This window comes from Nanorana parkeri, unplaced genomic scaffold (genome assembly GCF_000935625.1).
Source record: "Nanorana parkeri isolate BGI_ZX_2015 unplaced genomic scaffold, ASM93562v1 scaffold1320, whole genome shotgun sequence".
NCBI classification, from domain to species: Eukaryota; Metazoa; Chordata; class Amphibia; order Anura; family Dicroglossidae; genus Nanorana; species Nanorana parkeri.
The window spans coordinates 98,275-119,028 of NW_017307588.1; the positions used below are offsets into that span (position 1 = coordinate 98,275).

Here is a 20,754-nt window from a genome sequence, read left to right on the forward strand (position 1 = left end):
TATATTGCATTTAGCACCACCGGACCATTTGCTTTTTTGTTTTTGGGTTTTCTCTGCCAGCTTGAGCCTGAGGCGCCAACAATGCTAGCCATGTAGAGACTTGCCTCACTACTGGTGTCAGATCCTAGGACTTGCACAAAACGCATACCTCTGCTAGTTCCTGGTCTGTGATCTTTCACAGACCTGTTTATTTTTAATAGCGATGACTTTTATAGCTTTAGAGCATTTTATGCTGCTGGACAGCGGAGGTGATGTGTGGGGCAAAGCTGGATGGTAAAAGGGAATAGCGCCAAACCTGCAGCGAACAATACAGCTGGGTCCCTGGTGTGTAACTGAATGGGTTTCTTTACAGCATAACCGGCATGGCAAATGTGTACATTATGATAGTTTGCAATGTATGAAATCAACATCTGAGATGAATTTTTTTGCCCTGGAAACTTGTCATGAGAGAAATATAGGAGACGCTGGCCTAACAATGGTAGGTGCCTGACTTCAGTGTTCCTTGTCCTGATTTGAAACAAGTCTGAAGGAAACTAAGTTAATGTGGTCTGAATAGCTGACGTACCTGCTCTGGCGCAGATTCAGAGGGATACCATGACTACCAGGCACCTAGCATTTACAGTCATTGATGGCAACCACCCTGTTTCTTCCTTTTGAAAGGTCTCCTTTGAAGCAAGGCTGGACAAATCCCAACAGCCAGGTAGCCAGAGCTCCCTAAAATTACAGCTGGTGCATAACGTTTGAGGTTCTCTAACTGTTGCCAATGGGGATGGCTCCTAAAATTGATCTTGCCAGCTCTTGGATTAGACAGACTGGAATAGATTGCAGTTTACCAGTCCTTAGATGTAATGGCTGCATTCATTTTTTTTTGGGGGGGGGGGCTTGTTCCCCGTTATTTTACCTGCTAGTCCTGTGAAAAATAGACCTCCCTATGGGGGAGCCTATGTTCACTCCTCCACTGTATCTGTGGGGGCAGCCATGGTTGCCACCCAGGCTGGAATTTGAACACGTCTGTCTTTGTTCATCTTATTTTAGCTAGACTCCCATCTCCACAGCATAAACGCTTATCGTTCGGCAGTCCTAGAATAAGCACTGGACTCCTTGAGACAACATAGAACATGAGCACTGGACACATCTGAATTTCTGACATAAGCAACAGCTAATAACAGACAAAAAGGGAGCAAATTTGAGAAGTTAATTGATTGGGTTTATATACACTTTAAGGTGTCTGGGATCATGTGCTGTCCTATCGATTCACAACAACAGACAAGGCTCAGGAAAGCTGTTGGTTCTGAATGCATTGGGGACTTGGCTGCAAGGTTTGTCCAACCCTGACACACTCAGTGTGATAGAAATGATTGCCACTGGGCAGGAACGTCAAAGGTGGTCAGCTTATTTGGTTATAGTTTGCTGTTTTTTTAAGTTTTATTTATTTTCCATTAGCTTTGTTTGACTCATTTACCTGATTAGATAATAAGTGACAGCTTTCTTAAGTATAAAATGGTGGGTGTTGGCTCTAAGGACAAGTCCTTTTCAGAAGCATCATTCAAGTTGATATACAGTGTATGACCAAATGTTGGTGGACACCTGACAATTGCACCTATATAAGCTTGTTGGACATCGCAATCCAAAACCATTAGTGTTCTGATTAAGAGCTGACTACCCAGCAGCTATAAGAGCCTTCACTCTAATGGTAAGGCTTTCCATAGGGTTTTGGAGTGTGTCTGCGGGAACTTGTGCCCATTCAGCAGAAAGTGCATTTGTGAGGTCAGGAATTGATGTTGGATAAGAAGACCTGGCTCACATTCCAATTCATTCCAAAGGTGTTCAGTAGGGTTGAGGTCAGGGCTCTTTGAAGGCCACTCAAGGTCCTCAACACTGAGTTCATTAAACCATGTCTTTTATGGAGCTGGCTTTTTGCACCTGAACTCAAATCAGTTTGGAGGGGGTATCCATATACATCAGTCATACAGTGTTGACCAGCCTTTTGCCATCTTTTTAAACACAGGGGAACCCTTAAAAATGTCGGGTCCTAGGGGAACCCTTGCTTAGTACTATTATTTATAATTTTTTTAACGCTTGTTGCCTTTTGTTATGCAGGTTTTGTGAACAACGCAGTGGACTTGAATAATAAGTCAGGTAGACAGTTCAATTTAGAATGTTGAACCTTTGACAGCAGTAGGCTAGAAAAAGTTAAAATGGGTGATAACAACTGTTTTTAGGAGCATCAGTTGCCTGGCTCCCATTGGTCAGTCCTGTACTGTGTGCAATCTGGGAGAATTCTGGCAATGCCCTTAGAGAAGCAGATTGGCTTTCATTAGAAAGAATGATTTGGCTGGATAAATAAAAGGTGGAAATGTAAGTGAATACTTCACTGGTTTTGTTTTCAAAGCCTAATAGATTTAGTTTTATAGCTCCCTCCAATGTGCTGGTAGATCTGGCCAGCTTGTGATGCTCCTTGGTGGGGATGTTCGTACCATTAGCAGCAACTACCAACATGCTAGGAGATCTAGCCACCTTGTGATGCTTATTGGAAGGGATGTTGGTGCTGTTGGCACCCACCAACATGGGCGTAGATCTGGCCAGCTTGTGATGCTCCTTGGAAGTGATGTTAGCACCCACCAACATGGGCGTAGATCTGGGTAGCTTGTGATGCTCCTTGAAAGTGATGTTAAACACCGTTAGCACCCACCAACATGGGCGTAGATCTGGGTAGCTTGTGATGCTCCTTGAAAGTGATGTTAAACACCGTTAGCACCCACCAACATGGGCGTAGATCTGGCCAGCTTGCGATGCTCCTTGGAAGTGATGTTAGTACCATTAGCACCCACCAACATGCGGGTAGATCTGGCCAGCTTGTGATGCTCCTTGGAAGTGATGTTGGTATCATTAGAGAAGCTCCAGAACACTCTTCCACATAATTAATAAATCATGTTAAGTCTTTTAGGCCATAACTGTTTTGAAACAGGTTTAACATGAGTGGCTGTGGGGAAGCATAGGGCAGCTTTTACTTGGAAGCCCTGTCACTATTTTAAACTGCAGACCCTAACCATTCCTGCAAAAAGAATGGCTGCCAGTGCTTCCAATACCTGCTGTCTTCAGGATCATGCTGGCCAGGAACTTCTGCACCTAGTTTCCCTTTACTTGCTGTGGTTTCTCCACCTCTGCCACTACAGGACAAAATAATGATGTAGTAGGTGGCGCCATGTTGAGGGAACATCTTCCCACCAGCGTGGCTTCTAAAGACCACAGGTTTTGACAACATGGGTTGTGGGAGGGGTAAGTACGAGTATTATAGACATGGCTTTGGTTTAGAAAAGGAGTAGGCAAATTCTAGCTGTGGTGGACTATGAATGCCATCATGGATTTGCCTATGGCTGCCAGAGTTTTGAAGCGTCTCATGGGTTTTGTGGTTGTACCACAGCTGGAGGTCCGGAGTTTGCCTACTCCTGGTTGGTGTTTAAAAATGGTAAGAGGTATTCTCAAAGGTCTGTTGTTGCATGTCAATCTGTTAAAAGGAAACCTTTTCTGAGAGGATATGAAAGCTGCCGTTGCTGATCCCACATCATAGAATGCTAGTTAGCTGGCTGTCATTAGGATCCAGGGGCTTCACTGACACCAAAGGGCCTGTGTTGACGTCAAACCGATGGCATCATTTGGAAATGCTTCTGAGATCATTCATAATTCATTGACGAGTAGTTGACCTGCTTCAGGCTGGTTTTGTGTACTCATAGAAGCGAACAAAAGCCCATTGACCTTCTACAGATAAGGAGCTCTAAATGTTTAATCTTCATGCTTCTTCCAGGTCAGTTACTTACAATGCATCAAAGCCAAGCAGCTAGCATTGTAAAGAGGTCAGCTATGGTAGCCCTCACCACATTTGTCCTCCATTAGGATCTGGAGTCTGCTGCGGTGACAATACGAGATGGTGCCAGAAGAAAGTGGGTGGGTGGGTACTCTAAGTATCATGAAACATGGTCACAAAGGTTGACTTGACCTTTAAAAACATTTATAGATGTATACAGCAAATGAAAAGATGCTTCTGGGAAGGACCACCAAGCTTTAGCCACACACTTGTCTAAATTAGGTTTTAAATGCCACCTGGGCCCTGTGTGCAAAGACTGATAGCAGCTGCCATTCTTATTGGTCCATGCCACATACTGGATTGAGACCAGAGGCTGGCACTCTGGCTGATGTGGACCTATCAAGTCCCATGAAGCATTGCAATATTCTGACAGCCACAGGCATGAGTCCTAGAGCAGAGGCATGATTGGATTTGTAGGTTAACCACAGCAGGAGTTCCGGATGGATTCTGAGGTTGCCTACCCATTGATTACAAACTCCGTTATGTTTAAATGTCATCTGCATCCCCTCCCGGGAAGATTCACGCTCCCCATTTGTCCCCGTGGCCAATGTCTCCCGGACAAGTGAAAATCTGAAATTTCAAGCCAAAGCACAAAGTGGAACTCTTACCATGGGATTTCCCTCCCATTGGGGAGATTTCATGTGGGAAATCTCCCAAAAGGCAAAATAAAAACCCCAACTGGAGTTCTAACCATTTCCTACACCAGGGGTAGGCAACCTTAGCGCTGCAGCTGTGGTGAAAATACAAATCCCATCATGCATCTGCCTCTGGGAGTCATACCTGTGGCTGTCGGTCTTGCAATGCCCCACGGGACCTGTAGTTCCACCACGCCCGGTGTGCCGAAGTTATCTAACCCTGTCCTCTATCCAAAATAGCGACTGAACTGCTGCACGTTCTACAATATGGCTTTGTCAATAAGTCAATTCAGGGGTAGGCAACCTCAGCATGCCATCTGTGGTGAAACTACAAGTCCCATGAGGCATTGGAGGACTCTGCCAGTCACAGGCAAGACTCCTACAGTAGAAGAATGGCGGTATTTGTGGTTTCACCAGTGCCAAGGTTGCCTACCCCGGAGTTAATTCATGCAATATATCGATGATCTGCTTCCATTATACAATACCTCCTGATTACATGGCACTGCCCAGTATCGCTTTGTACTTACCTGCATAGCGGTTGGTTGTTTTTTAACTTTGATGCTGAAATCGAATTGATCTTAATAGCCGTCACCATGGCGAAAGTGAAGGACGTTTTAAGGTTTGGCAAAACCCCTCCATTCACAGCGACAGCTCCAACGCGGGTCGGGCTGCAGGGAGATGAAGATCGAGCCTTGTCATTAATTGTTGTGGTGCAGGCTCCAGCTAGTTGCACCGCCATGCTGTTCTGTTAATATGCGCAAGCGACTTCTTTTTTTTTTTTTTTAGCGTGTCGCCGGGGTTTTTAATGCTGGGTTTGGCAAAGAGTCCTAATAAAAAAAATTGAAAATCACTCCAAAGTAGTCGTGACTTTTATTTCACCTGGGCAATGTATTATTGGGGGGCGGAGGGCTACAAAAAATGTTAACTAGATATTTATGATACTGCGCATCCATGACAGTCCGGTAGATGCAGATGTCTTCTCGAAGAACAAGAGCAGTGGTAATCGCTCATTGGAATGCCCCGTCAGAGGTCTCAATCAGACAGTTGGTGGTTAAAAGCGAGCAGCGCCTGCTGTGCTGTCTCTTTAGCTAGCCCATGATGCTTTGTGAGTCCTGTGGCATGCAGCAGATGCTTATCTAAACCTGGAGTAAGCAACCTCGGCACTCCAGCTGTTGTGGAACTACAAAGTTCCATGAGGCATTGCAAGACTTACAGATACGGGCATGACTCCCTGCAGCAGCGATATGGTGGGATTTGTAGTTTCAACACAGCTGGAGTGCCAATGCTGCCGTTTTCTGACTAAAGGTATGAACTTGGGCATTCCAGCCCCATAACAGAAGGCTCAGAACTCTGCATGAGCCCAGGCATTCCAGCCCCATAACAGAAGGCTCGGACCTCTGTGTGAACCCAGGCATTCCAGCCCCATAACAGAAGGCCTGTACCTCTGTATGAACCTGGACATTCCAGGTCCATACCTATGTATAAACCTGGGCATTCCAGCCCCATAACAGAAGGCTCGGACCTCTGTGTGAACCCAGGCATTCCAGCCCCATAACAGAAGGCTCGGACCTCTGTGTGAACCCAGGCATTCCAGCCCCATAACAGAAGGCTCGGACCTCTGTGTGAACCCAGGCATTCCAGCCCCATAACAGAAGGCTCGGACCTCTGTGTGAACCCAGGCATTCCAGCCCCATAACAGAAGGCTCGGACCTCTGTGTGAACCCAGGCATTCCAGCCCCATAACAGAAGGCTCGGACCTCTGTGTGAACCCAGGCATTCCAGCCCCATAACAGAAGGCTCGGACCTCTGTGTGAACCCAGGCATTCCAGCCCCATAACAGAAGGCTCGGACCTCTGTGTGAACCCAGGCATTCCAGCCCCATAACAGAAGGCTCGGACCTCTGTGTGAACCCAGGCATTCCAGCCCCATAACAGAAGGCTCGGACCTCTGTGTGAACCCAGGCATTCCAGCCCCATAACAGAAGGCTCGGACCTCTGTGTGAACCCAGGCATTCCAGCCCCATAACAGAAGGCTCGGACCTCTGTGTGAACCCAGGCATTCCAGCCCCATAACAGAAGGCTCGGACCTCTGTGTGAACCCAGGCATTCCAGCCCCATAACAGAAGGCTCGGACCTCTGTGTGAACCCAGGCATTCCAGCCCCATAACAGAAGGCTCGGACCTCTGTGTGAACCCAGGCATTCCAGCCCCATAACAGAAGGCTCGGACCTCTGTGTGAACCCAGGCATTCCAGCCCCATAACAGAAGGCTCGGACCTCTGTGTGAACCCAGGCATTCCAGCCCCATAACAGAAGGCTCGGACCTCTGTGTGAACCCAGGCATTCCAGCCCCATAACAGAAGGCTCGGACCTCTGTGTGAACCCAGGCATTCCAGCCCCATAACAGAAGGCTCGGACCTCTGTGTGAACCCAGGCATTCCAGCCCCATAACAGAAGGCTCGGACCTCTGTGTGAACCCAGGCATTCCAGCCCCATAACAGAAGGCTCGGACCTCTGTGTGAACCCAGGCATTCCAGCCCCATAACAGAAGGCTCGGACCTCTGTGTGAACCCAGGCATTCCAGCCCCATAACAGAAGGCTCGGACCTCTGTGTGAACCCAGGCATTCCAGCCCCATAACAGAAGGCTCGGACCTCTGTGTGAACCCAGGCATTCCAGCCCCATAACAGAAGGCTCGGACCTCTGTGTGAACCCAGGCATTCCAGCCCCATAACAGAAGGCTCGGACCTCTGTGTGAACCCAGGCATTCCAGCCCCATAACAGAAGGCTCGGACCTCTGTGTGAACCCAGGCATTCCAGCCCCATAACAGAAGGCTCGGACCTCTGTGTGAACCCAGGCATTCCAGCCCCATAACAGAAGGCTCGGACCTCTGTGTGAACCCAGGCATTCCAGCCCCATAACAGAAGGCTCGGACCTCTGTGTGAACCCAGGCATTCCAGCCCCATAACAGAAGGCTCGGACCTCTGTGTGAACCCAGGCATTCCAGCCCCATAACAGAAGGCTCGGACCTCTGTGTGAACCCAGGCATTCCAGCCCCATAACAGAAGGCTCGGACCTCTGTGTGAACCCAGGCATTCCAGCCCCATAACAGAAGGCTCGGACCTCTGTGTGAACCCAGGCATTCCAGCCCCATAACAGAAGGCTCGGACCTCTGTGTGAACCCAGGCATTCCAGCCCCATAACAGAAGGCTCGGACCTCTGTGTGAACCCAGGCATTCCAGCCCCATAACAGAAGGCTCGGACCTCTGTGTGAACCCAGGCATTCCAGCCCCATAACAGAAGGCTCGGACCTCTGTGTGAACCCAGGCATTCCAGCCCCATAACAGAAGGCTCGGACCTCTGTGTGAACCCAGGCATTCCAGCCCCATAACAGAAGGCTCGGACCTCTGTGTGAACCCAGGCATTCCAGCCCCATAACAGAAGGCTCGGACCTCTGTGTGAACCCAGGCATTCCAGCCCCATAACAGAAGGCTCGGACCTCTGTGTGAACCCAGGCATTCCAGCCCCATAACAGAAGGCTCGGACCTCTGTGTGAACCCAGGCATTCCAGCCCCATAACAGAAGGCTCGGACCTCTGTGTGAACCCAGGCATTCCAGCCCCATAACAGAAGGCTCGGACCTCTGTGTGAACCCAGGCATTCCAGCCCCATAACAGAAGGCTCGGACCTCTGTGTGAACCCAGGCATTCCAGCCCCATAACAGAAGGCTCGGACCTCTGTGTGAACCCAGGCATTCCAGCCCCATAACAGAAGGCTCGGACCTCTGTGTGAACCCAGGCATTCCAGCCCCATAACAGAAGGCTCGGACCTCTGTGTGAACCCAGGCATTCCAGCCCCATAACAGAAGGCTCGGACCTCTGTGTGAACCCAGGCATTCCAGCCCCATAACAGAAGGCTCGGACCTCTGTGTGAACCCAGGCATTCCAGCCCCATAACAGAAGGCTCGGACCTCTGTGTGAACCCAGGCATTCCAGCCCCATAACAGAAGGCTCGGACCTCTGTGTGAACCCAGGCATTCCAGCCCCATAACAGAAGGCTCGGACCTCTGTGTGAACCCAGGCATTCCAGCCCCATAACAGAAGGCTCGGACCTCTGTGTGAACCCAGGCATTCCAGCCCCATAACAGAAGGCTCGGACCTCTGTGTGAACCCAGGCATTCCAGCCCCATAACAGAAGGCCCGGACCTCTGTATGAACCTGGGCACTCCAGCACCATAACAGAAGGCCCGGACCTCTGTATGAACCTGAGCACTCCAGCCCCATAACAGAAGACCTGGACCTCTGCATGAACCTGGGCACTCCAGCCCCATAACAGAAGACCCGAACCTCTGTATGAACCTGGGGCTGGGGTAAGCAATACAGGAGCCTGGGCATTGCACCTGTAACGTGCTGATTTGGTTATGATTCTCTGCAGGCATTAATGCAAATATGTAATAAATGCACATTTTATTTTTTATTGTTGGCGCAATTACATAGTTTTAAAAGGCGGACTATGTCTTTAATCACTTAGAGGATTCATTGAGGGGGATTTATCAAAACTGGAGCAGTTGCCTCTGGCAACCAATCAGTTTCTCTCTTTCATTTTCTAAGCTTAACTGAACAAACTGAAGAGAGATGCTGATTGGTTGCCATGGGCAACTGCTCCAGCTTTGATTAATTCCCTCCACTGACTACAAGTATGAAGATGCGAATGGTCAGCGAAAGTGTATATATGTGCGTTTGTTTGTATGGAAACTTCTGACATCTGATGTTTTTACGTGCAATACTGAAAACATAAGGTCGGAGCACACAGCTTTCTGTGATAACACGAAAAACATTATCATGTGGGCAACTTGCCTTCACCAAAGATGGCCCCCGGCGCGGAAGCGTGGAATGATGACGGTGGGTCCTCGGCCCCGCCCTCTTCCCCCGGCTGCTGTGTGCCCTGTGCTGTGCTCCTTGTGGTGTGCGGGTGAGCTGGCGGCAGGCCGCAGATATGGGGATCCTGGAGAAGATTTCGGAGATCGAGAAGGAGATTGCCAGGACCCAGAAGAATAAAGGTGAGGGGGGAAGGGCCCAGCATGACACGGCGAAAGGGAAGGCCCCAACAAGGGGGAGGGAGGAATGGATGGCCATGTGTGTGTCTGGCCCTCAAGCTATGGAGGGATTACAGTTACCAGCATTGCAACCCTCCCAGCCTGGGGTTACTGGGAGTTGTTGTTCCTCAAAGAGCCCATTGATAGGTCACAGTGTGTGAACCCAGCATGGCTCCTTGGTGTCACCTGTGTTTTTTTTTTTTTTTTTTTTTTTTTTTTTTTTTACCCCTTTAGGATGCTTACTAAATGTAACACGGTGCCTCTTTTTTTTTTTTTTTTTTTTTTTTTTTTTTTTTTAGCCCTCTGTGTCCCGTTCACTTCCTGACCTGTAGACACAACAGGAAGTGAGAGCAGCATTCTCAAAAGTGAGGAAAATCCCATCTTAGCTGGTGTCCCCATTGAAAGAATTAGCCTCACTTCCTGTTCTGGTGACAACCTTTCATTGGCCATCAGTTTATGTCCCAGTGACAGCGGGCACCTGGACCAATAGAGAGGGTGAATCTGCCCAGCGGGGACAGCGATAAAAACCTGACAGGTGTTCTAATCCCTCTCTCTCTTCTCCCAGCTACGGAATACCATCTGGGTCTGCTGAAAGCCAAACTCGCCAAGTACCGCGCACAGCTTCTCGAGCCGTCCAAATCGGCTGCCGGCAAAGGAGAGGGCTTCGATGTTATGAAATCTGGAGATGCCCGGGTGGCACTGATCGGGTTCCCCTCTGTGGGTAAGGTCAGTAAATGCTCTTATGTGATTTGCTGCCTCTGTAAAGCTGGTTTACTCTAAAAGCACGGCCAAGTACTGCTGACGCGGCTGACTTGTTTCTAACACTGGGGGCCCCCAACAGACACTGAGCACTTTGCCTACAGAATCCTGCGCCCGAGTCAGCTGAGCTCTCGCACTATGCCGGCCGCCAATGCAAGGGGTCCCCTCTATGCCGGCCGCCAATGCAAGGGGTCCCCTCTATGCCGGCCGCCAATGCAAGGGGTCCCCTCTATGCCGGCCGCCAATGCAAGGGGTCCCCTCTATGCCGGCCGCCAATGCAAGGGGTCCCCTCTATGCCGGCCGCCAATGCAAGGGGTCCCCTCTATGCCGGCCGCCAATGCAAGGGGTCCCCTCTATGCCGGCCGCCAATGCAAGGGGTCCCCTCTATGCCGGCCGCCAATGCAAGGGGTCCCCTCTATGCCGGCCGCCAATGCAAGGGGTCCCCTCTATGCCGGCCGCCAATGCAAGGGGTCCCCTCTATGCCGGCCGCCAATGCAAGGGGTCCCCTCTATGCCGGCCGCCAATGCAAGGGGTCCCCTCTATGCCGGCCGCCAATGCAAGGGGTCCCCTCTATGCCGGCCGCCAATGCAAGGGGTCCCCTCTATGCCGGCCGCCAATGCAAGGGGTCCCCTCTATGCCGGCCGCCAATGCAAGGGGTCCCCTCTATGCCGGCCGCCAATGCAAGGGGTCCCCTCTATGCCGGCCGCCAATGCAAGGGGTCCCCTCTATGCCGGCCGCCAATGCAAGGGGTCCCCTCTATGCCGGCCGCCAATGCAAGGGGTCCCCTCTATGCCGGCCGCCAATGCAAGGGGTCCCCTCTATGCCGGCCGCCAATGCAAGGGGTCCCCTCTATGCCGGCCGCCAATGCAAGGGGTCCCCTCTATGCCGGCCGCCAATGCAAGGGGTCCCCTCTATGCCGGCCGCCAATGCAAGGGGTCCCCTCTATGCCGGCCGCCAATGCAAGGGGTCCCCTCTATGCCGGCCGCCAATGCAAGGGGTCCCCTCTATGCCGGCCGCCAATGCAAGGGGTCCCCTCTATGCCGGCCGCCAATGCAAGGGGTCCCCTCTATGCCGGCCGCCAATGCAAGGGGTCCCCTCTATGCCGGCCGCCAATGCAAGGGGTCCCCTCTATGCCGGCCGCCAATGCAAGGGGTCCCCTCTATGCCGGCCGCCAATGCAAGGGGTCCCCTCTATGCCGGCCGCCAATGCAAGGGGTCCCCTCTATGCCGGCCGCCAATGCAAGGGGTCCCCTCTATGCCGGCCGCCAATGCAAGGGGTCCCCTCTATGCCGGCCGCCAATGCAAGGGGTCCCCTCTATGCCGGCCGCCAATGCAAGGGGTCCCCTCTATGCCGGCCGCCAATGCAAGGGGTCCCCTCTATGCCGGCCGCCAATGCAAGGGGTCCCCTCTATGCCGGCCGCCCATGCAAGGGGGACCCTCTATAACGGCCGCCAATGCAACGGGACACCCCTACTACGAATGCAAGGGGTCCCCTCTATGCCGGCCGCCAATGCAAGGGGTCCCCTCTATGCCGGCCGCCAATGCAAGGGGTCCCCTCTATGCCGGCCGCCAATGCAAGGGGTCCCCTCTATGCCGGCCGCCAATGCAAGGGGTCCCCTCTATGCCGGCCGCCAATGCAAGGGGTCCCCTCTATGCCGGCCGCCAATGCAAGGGGTCCCCTCTATGCCGGCCGCCAATGCAAGGGGTCCCCTCTATGCCGGCCGCCAATACAAGGGGATCACCTCTACGCCGGCCACCAATGCCAGGGGGATCCCTTCTACACAGGCCACCAATGCAAGGGGATCTCTTCTACACAGGCCACCAATGAAAGGGGATCTCTTCTACACAGGCCCCCTTCTACACAGGCCCCCAATGAAAGGGGATCTCTTCTACACAGGCCGCCAATGAAAGGGGATCTCTTCTACACAGGCCGCCAATGAAAGGGGATCTCTTCTACACAGGCCGCCAATGAAAGGGGATCTCTTCTACACAGGCCGCCAATGAAAGGGGATCTCTTCTACACAGGCCGCCAATGAAAGGGGATCTCTTCTACACAGGCCGCCAATGAAAGGGGATCTCTTCTACACAGGCCGCCAATGAAAGGGGATCTCTTCTACACAGGCCGCCAATGAAAGGGGATCTCTTCTACACAGGCCGCCAATGAAAGGGGATCTCTTCTACACAGGCCGCCAATGAAAGGGGATCTCTTCTACACAGGCCGCCAATGAAAGGGGATCTCTTCTACACAGGCCGCCAATGAAAGGGGATCTCTTCTACACAGGCCGCCAATGAAAGGGGATCTCTTCTACACAGGCCGCCAATGAAAGGGGATCTCTTCTACACAGGCCGCCAATGAAAGGGGATCTCTTCTACACAGGCCGCCAATGAAAGGGGATCTCTTCTACACAGGCCGCCAATGAAAGGGGATCTCTTCTACACAGGCCGCCAATGAAAGGGGATCTCTTCTACACAGGCCGCCAATGAAAGGGGATCTCTTCTACACAGGCCCCCTTCTACACAGGCCGCCAATGCCAGGGGATCCCCTCTACGCCGCCGCCAATGCCAGGGGATCCCCGCTATGCCGGCCGCCAATGCCAGGGGATCCCCTCTACCCCGACCCCCAATGCCAGGGAATCCCCTCTACACTGACCACTAATTGTAAAGCCCATCTCCGGGCAAACAGGAACCTTCTCCTTGCAGTGGGGCTAAACCAAACCTCGGGCATCGCAAGGGTTAACTGCTTGTTTATGCCTAAGGGACCGGGATAAAGGACTTTTACTTACCTAATCCCTGCTCCCCGACAGTTATCGCTCACGTCTCTCACCTCTGCTCCAGCCCTCCATGTTGCGTGTCGTGCAGGACTTCGGGCTCTGCATTAGACATGATGACCTCACAGGTCCTCTGACCTCCGGAGTAAAAGGAGGGAGGGGGGGCTTATTGTTGTTTACATCTCTCCTCCGGCCCTTTCACTAGGCGGCGGCAGAGAGTGACCTCGGCCTTCACTCATTCAGCATGAATGACTTTGTACATACCGGTAGTACTCATCTCAACTTCTACTGACATAAGCGGCTGTATGGCCCTATTGGTCCCTAAGCCTTATGGACCACTTTTCATGCAGGGAACATCTATACACCCGTGTGCATGAGACCCAAACATTCTTAAAGGAGAACTATGAGGTGAGTGCTTTTCACTCACTTCATAGTTCTAGCCGACCTGTGACAATGAGACTGTCACAGGTCGGCTCAGTAGATCGGGAGGTGAGCGAACACATACCGGCGTTCGCTCACCTCTCGATCCTGTCACGGCTCTCTGCCGTGACAGGGGAGGGGCTGGATTCCTCGCTCCGATCCTCCAGGAGTGACTGGCAGGACGGAGGAGGGGGCGGGTACAGCTGGCTCTGCCTCTAGATAGGCAGAGCCAGCTGTCACTCACGCAGCTGGGCGGATCCAGACATAATTGTCGGGATCCGCTTCAGCTGTGGCTTAGTATATCGCGAGCTGTAGCTCGCGGTATACTGAGCTTAGGGTGACCGGAGGACGCTAGTTTGTGTCCTCCCGTTACCCAAAGGAGAACTATGGGGCAAGCCCTAACCCCACAGTTCTCCTTTAAAAGTGACATCAGAGGTTCCACTATATATTACACATTTATCATATATATATATATATATATGTTTTTTTTCATTGCAGTCCACCTTCTTGAGTCTAATGACATCTACAGCCAGCGAGGCCGCTTCTTATGAGTTCACCACCCTGACCTGCATTCCCGGAGTGATCGAGGTGAGTGCGCCTTTTTGTACACGTGTTATAATCCGCATTGTAGGCCTGAAAATGACTTAAAACCCCCCAAGAATTATATATTTCCTGAAAGCAAACACCCGAAAAATAAAATGCATATTGACGTGAAGTTGGGTAACTCCTTTTTTTTTTTTCTTCTTCATTATTTCCTTTTTATTTTTAGTACAAAGGAGCGAACATCCAGCTACTGGATCTCCCTGGGATCATTGAAGGGGCAGCCCAGGGTGAGTGGAGCTCCTGAGCTGTTCAGTGTTGGTGTATCACTTGGTGATCGTTTAGATAGCTCTGATCATGTCGTTTGGGTGCCATGTTCGATGCCGGCAGGAAGTCCTTCACCTTACATGACAGACCCGGCTTTACACATTTTCTGTTCTCTTTCAGGGAAGGGCAGAGGACGGCAGGTTATCGCCGTGGCTCGAACATCGGACGTGGTCATTATGATGTTGGACGCCACAAAGGGCGAGGTGCAGAGGTCAGTAGGTTCATGAAGCCACCTCTTCTGCACTTTTCAATGCTGGAATCCATTTCCTTTGATGTAAAATGGCAGTTGAATAGTTTCTTATAGCAGCCTATCAGACTCGTTTCTGCTCTAGACTAGACAAATGACAGCTAGCTTGCATTGGACTACAATCTCAGGTTTAGTTTACTAATTTGTATTGAGATTGTAGTCCATCACAGGAGTGAGTTTGGAGCGGTAACTACTTTACAACGCACACAGGGACCATGGGGAACACAAGTAGCCCCCCTCCAAAAGGAAGGACAGTGTCGGCATATATTCAGAGATGCATGCCTGGGCTTGTCCTAGGATTAACCTTCAGGTTATCCTATTATGGGACCCTCCCTCCCCATCTATCCCTGAGGTTTCTTATCCGCCTTGAGGAAAAGCAACCATCCCCGGGCGCATATCGGCTCTAGCAGAGCTTTCCCTTACTCACATTTGGTTCGGCTCAGAGTTCTCCTCTGCCTTGCCTTGAATGGGGCGGTTTGCCATCCATGCTCCCTATGTACGCTGCCATGTTGTGGATATTCATATCCTGTAGCATCCAGGACCTCCTTGAATGGACAGCTATGCGATGGAGTGGTGAGTACCCCTGGCGCCAGGGAGGGAGTGCAGCGGGCGAGGGACGGAGCCACAAGCAGTCATGAACATGAAGTGTTGCACAAGGCTTCCTCTGGTGGGCAGTGCTACACCATGCAGCCTGATTTCTGCTGCGTCATTCACGGACACTAATGGCACATTCAACTTTTCATGATTTAACAGATGTGAACTTGCCCTTTAAGAAAGACCTTTTCATAAATCATGAAATTATTAACTTAGAGCATAGAAAGGTGGAGTCAGTAACTGCTTTATTATCGTCTCTGTCTTCCTTGTCCTGGTTTAAAAGTTTCATAGAGAAAATCTCCCCAGTACAGTCACAGACAGCAATAAAGACCTGTCAGACCTTCTAACACTACCCACTCTATCCATCAACAAAATGTAAAGTTTTGTCCGGAGTCGGACTTTAATGTCATACTAATCTGCACTGTCGTCGTTTCTGTGCTAGAAATCTGCTGGAGAAAGAGCTGGAGACCGTAGGCATCCGACTGAACAAGGAAAAACCCAATATTTACTTCAAGGTGAGCGATCGGTCGCTGACAGATGACTCCGTTCTATTTCTATTTAAAGACTAGTTATAAAAATGTAATATGGATACAGAAAACATTACGAGGGCCCATGGCAACCAATCAGCTTCTCTTCTGTTTGTTCAGTTAAGGTTTGAAAATGAAAGAGAGAAGCTGATTGGTTTACGTGCACAGCTGCTCTAGATATTGTCTGCTCCAGTTTGATAAATTCCCCTCGCTGTCTATAAGATGATAGCGTCCTCCCGTGTCCCAAAGCTCAGTATATTGCGAGCTACAGCTTGCGGTATACTGAGACCGCCGCAGCCGGGACGGATCCCGACATTACTGTCTGGATCCACCCAGCAGCGTGATTGACAGCTGGCTCTGCCTATCTAGATGCAGAGCCAGCTGTACCCGCCCCCTCCCCGTCCGTTCCGCCAGTCAGCGCCAGTCATACAAATAGTTTGGCAGGTTAAACCGCTCTCATGTCTGTATTTCATCTCGTTATTTAGCTGTTTGCATGAGTTCAGCTTCAGAGGTTTAATTCACTATATAGAACAATGTATAGATTTTCTTGAAAAGAACTGAATTGGTGAGGATCTAGAGCAGAGGTGGCAACTCCGGCCCTCCAGCTGTTGTGGAAGTCTCATAAGGCTTTGCAAGACTGATAGTTACAGGCATGACTCCCAGAGGCAGATACATGTTGGGATTTGTAGTTAAAGCACAGCTGGAGGGCCGTAGTTGCCCACCCCCGGCTAGACAAAGGGTTAGTATCTCACAGATGAGATCTGGTTGGCCAAACAGGAGGTATGTAATAAAAATCAGGTCTAATTCTGCTTTTTCGTTGCAGCCCAAGAAAGGTGGAGGAATCTCATTCAACTCCACCGTACCTCTGACGCAGTGCTCCGAAAAGCTGGTGCAGCTCATCCTTCATGAATATAGTATCCTCTTTGCCAGAAATCATAAGGGGGCATAAGAATTGAATTTGGGTGGAAATGCCAAGTCTAGATCTGTGATAAGATGCATTTAGGTTTACCACCTCTATAACTGTCTTCTATGCGATGTTTTCAATGGGTCCCCTTCCACAAAACAAATCTCACCAAGTGGCTTATTTTTATAGTCACTTCTTACCCCCACTGAGGCTCTGTCTGTAGAATGGTCCTTAACTTACCTTTCCAGAAATATTCAACGCAGAGGTCCTGTTCAGAGAAGACTGCAGTCCGGATGACTTCATCGATGTTATAGTTGGGAACAGAGTCTACATGGCCTGCCTCTATGTGAGTCCTTGATGGGTCCCAGCTTCCTGTTTACAAGATGACAGCCCCAGAATGACATGTGCATTCCTTTTGTGGTTTCCTAACTTTCTGTCAGATGACATTAATTCACCCCAGGCCAAGTATTATTTTTAGCAAACCTTATCGCAGGTTCCTGCCTGCTTTGGTTGTGTAAGCACCACCATCGCCTTCATAGTGCCTATTAGGGATGCACCGATACGGTTTTTCGCTATAGAGTACAAGTACCAAATTTTTTAACGGTACCGGAAGTCCCATTAAGGAAGCCAGGCAGTGTGTAATGACTTGCCACCCGCCTTCCCGATTAGCAGGTAAGCCGTCTTCATGCTTCCTCGTCACCAGGTGACTCACCGTCCGGCTTCCTCATTGGCCATCTTCCCAGGCAGTGAGTCATTACACGCTGCCCGGCTTCCTGATTAGCTGGTTCCATGCTCCCTTGTCACCAAGTGACGAGGGAGCATGGAGCCGGCTTCCCGGCCAATCGGGAAGCCAGGCAGCGTGTATTGACTCGCTGCCTGGCTTCCAGAAAACCGGAAGTTCAGGTACCATGCTAGGCATCGGAGAATTTGGGCGAGTACTCGGCCAAAAACTCGGTATCGATACCAGTATCGGTGCATCCCTAGTGCCTATGATTGTGTTCTTCAATAATTTGTAGTGGCTACATTGTTGGTGCTGTAACCGGCTACAGCACTTGTCTACGCTGGCGTGCCAGGGTCATCCTCCACTGTGTTGGATAACATAGGACAGGAGTAGGTAAACTCCAGCCCTCCAGCTGTGGTATAACCACAAATCCCATCCTGCATCTGCCTCTGGGTGTAATTCCTGTGGCTGTCAATCTTGCAATGCCTCATGGGATTTGTAGTTACACCACAGCTGGAGCGGCCGGGGGTTTGTCTACACCTGACATAGACTGTCAATAGATAGCTGGCTCCAGATGTTGCAAATAATCACTCAACAAGTGAGCTGCAAATAACTAAAATATTTGCAACACGCACGCCCTACTGACTGCAGTTCAGGTTTCCTAGTAGCAGAAACGACAAGTAGTTCTGTAGCTCCTACGTGCTACATGTGATTGTAGTTATATTGGTAAACTTGCAACAACATATACAGTACTGTCAAGGACATTTTACATTGCACTTGCCGTTCAGTGTTCAGGGCAAGCATTTTCGGAGAAGTCTACCCCCTTTTTCTTGGTCCATGCTGTGAAAGCCTGTCCTGAAAATGTAACAATTAGTGCAAATAAAACCGTATCACGGACAGTACTCAATTGTGTTGTTGAAACTCCTACAAGATGGCACCTGTGACTTGGCAATAAGAGGAGCTTAAGGTGACCCTGTTGCTATACAGAAATGTTTAAACCAATCTTTACCCTAAAATCCAACTCCAAGCACAGTAATCTTACTGCAGTTCAGATAAGATGTAAGGTGACTTTGCTGTAAAGCCATCTGCCATAATGAGAGCTGTATCCTTCTCCCTGCAGATCATCAGTATACATGCAGGTGGAAGTCTAGCTCCTGCTAAACTTCCAGGACTGTAGCGCTGCAGGTGTTCTCTCTGTCCTCCTATACTCCCGGCCAATCACAGAACAGAGCCTGGGGCCGTTTTCTTTGTGATTGGCCAGGAGACAAAGGGGGCAGAGATGAGACCGCTACACTGAGGTGTATGAGACCTGCAGCGCTACAGCTCCCGCCACTGTCGGCACACATGAACAGCAGCTGCGGCTGATTTTTTTTTTTGGGCCCGGCTCCTTTGGCATACGTCCATTGTGTAATTAACTTTTATTTATGCCCAGGGCCACCTACTGTATGAATTTTGTCTGATTCCTGTGAATCAGCCAACATCATGGCCAGCATTAGAGATCCGCCACTGATATCATTCCGCCCCTGATTTACTTGGTATTTCAATGAGCAATCGTTTTTGAAGAACATTGAAGCCACAGTTGGGTGGACTTAAATTCCTTGCAACATTGACCAGCAGAGGAACCCCTGAGGACGTCCTGGGGAACCCTGGTTGAAAAACCCTGCTGTGATACGTAGAGGTTAGAGCACATGTGTCAAACTCAAGGCCCAGGGGCCGAATCCGGCCCACCAAGCCATTTCCTAGACTTCTACTTTCAGATCTAGGTATTAAGTTATTACTAAAACCAGTGATAATCGAATGCAGAGGCAATTATGATAAAGATTAGATACATTTATATAGTCTTACAGATACCTTTTGAGGGCAACCATAATGTTGATACAGCCCACGATTAAATTGAGTTTGACACCCCTGGGTTAGAGGGAGGAGCCAGCAGGAGATGAAGATCGACACTCCCAAAATGTTGGTTTCTCAGCGTCCTTCAAAAGGGAAGTTCACAGGATCTCGGCAGTGATCTGTGGCATTTGTTTTTACAAATAAAGCTTGGTTTAAAAATGTTCACACAGTGACAGGGTCCCTTAAAGGAGTTGTTCAAAAGAATGTCACCAGCACACCAGAAATAAAGTGAGAATAAATCCATTTAATGACACGACATTGTCATTAAGGTGCAAGCGCTTTCGGGGCCACACAGGGTCCCCTTCATCAGGCTCAAAAACTCCTTAAAGGAGTCGAGCACCAGTGAGCTGTACTATGCCCCTGAGTAGGGATTCCTGTTTCAGTGTGAAGGTCGCACTATTGTATGGAAAGCTCCCCAGACCTGCAGGTCTAATATAAAGTTTATGGCAATCCTTCTTATATATTTTTAATGGTCGCCATGAATGTTTTAAATGTAATTTGTCCTGGAAGGTTTCATTGCTCCGGGGTTTCAGCTGTCACTGAGTGACATGGCTGAGAGGTCAGACCTTCTTGTAGTGAGACTGATACTCCTTGACGGACCTTGTGCCGAATGCCGAAGGGGATGTGAACTGGACTGTATTACTCTTCCTGGAAAACCGAGGAAGGGTAAGGATTTCAATCTCCACTTTTTAGCAGGACCAGGCAGCTTTAGAAAGCTGGAGATCTACTTTCACTACACGGAATTGTCCCTAACCATCTATCAGGATTGATTTTAGGTTTCACACATATTAGAAATAGTCATTTTGAACTGGGGAAGATAAACTGACAACAGTCATGTACTGTATCCATGGAGAAGCAGTGTTGTCACTCTGGAATAGAAAGTGTGTTGTGTCTACAGAACACCTCCCCTTCTCCTCATCTCCATGACATGGGGGGGAAGCTGTTTTGAGGTTTAATGAGAACTAGGAACAAAACACAGGAAGTTATGAGATGACAAAGTATTTATTACACTTTGGACAGATATGAAAAAACTTTTAATTATATATTTGACAGATCAAAAGGGGCCAAACAAGAGAAGTTCTTCGGAGGGGTTTACATACTCTTTAGGATCGGTTTAGTAGCCTCTGTTTGTTTTCTCTCTGCAGGTATACAACAAAGTAGATCAGATCTCTATGGAGGAAGTGGACAGATTGGCCAGGCAACCTCACAGCGTGGTGATCAGGTGAGCTCAAGGCTGTCTGTATACGATGGGTCTTGTCTTGCTTATCGAAGTACCTGAGTGACCGGTTTTTGTCAGCTGACTTTTTGGGTTTATTTTGTCTTTAGGGCCGGTTCACACCAGCGACGGTGCGTTGCAGCATGATTCGCTGACGGAACGCACTGGAGCACATCCAGCCATGCTTCCCTGCGTTCTGGGGCGGGAGAAGATATTCCCCCCCTCTCACACCCCCCTCTCTCTCTCTC

The 20,754-nt window shown here is 50.0% G+C and overlaps 1 protein-coding gene across 2 annotated transcripts in view; it reads left to right on the forward strand.

Annotated features, from left to right (window-relative positions):
- The first annotated feature begins 9,385 nt into the window (after positions 1–9,385).
- Positions 9,386–20,754, forward strand: part of DRG2 (developmentally regulated GTP binding protein 2) — a 14,454-nt gene continuing 3,085 nt past the window's right edge. The window contains exons 1-9 of one of the 2 annotated variants that reach the window (XM_018569308.1): positions 9,386–9,555; positions 10,157–10,317; positions 14,036–14,125; positions 14,307–14,367; positions 14,525–14,615; positions 15,688–15,760; positions 16,596–16,686; positions 16,925–17,022; positions 20,436–20,512. In XM_018569308.1, the coding sequence (XP_018424810.1) occupies positions 9,492–9,555; positions 10,157–10,317; positions 14,036–14,125; positions 14,307–14,367; positions 14,525–14,615; positions 15,688–15,760; positions 16,596–16,686; positions 16,925–17,022; positions 20,436–20,512 (806 nt within the window). In that variant the 5' untranslated portion in view covers positions 9,386–9,491. Of the gene's footprint in view, positions 9,556–10,156; positions 10,318–14,035; positions 14,126–14,306; positions 14,368–14,524; positions 14,619–15,687; positions 15,761–16,595; positions 16,687–16,924; positions 17,023–20,435; positions 20,513–20,754 lie in introns of both variants that reach the window. The other variant, XM_018569309.1, reaches the window with a different exon arrangement.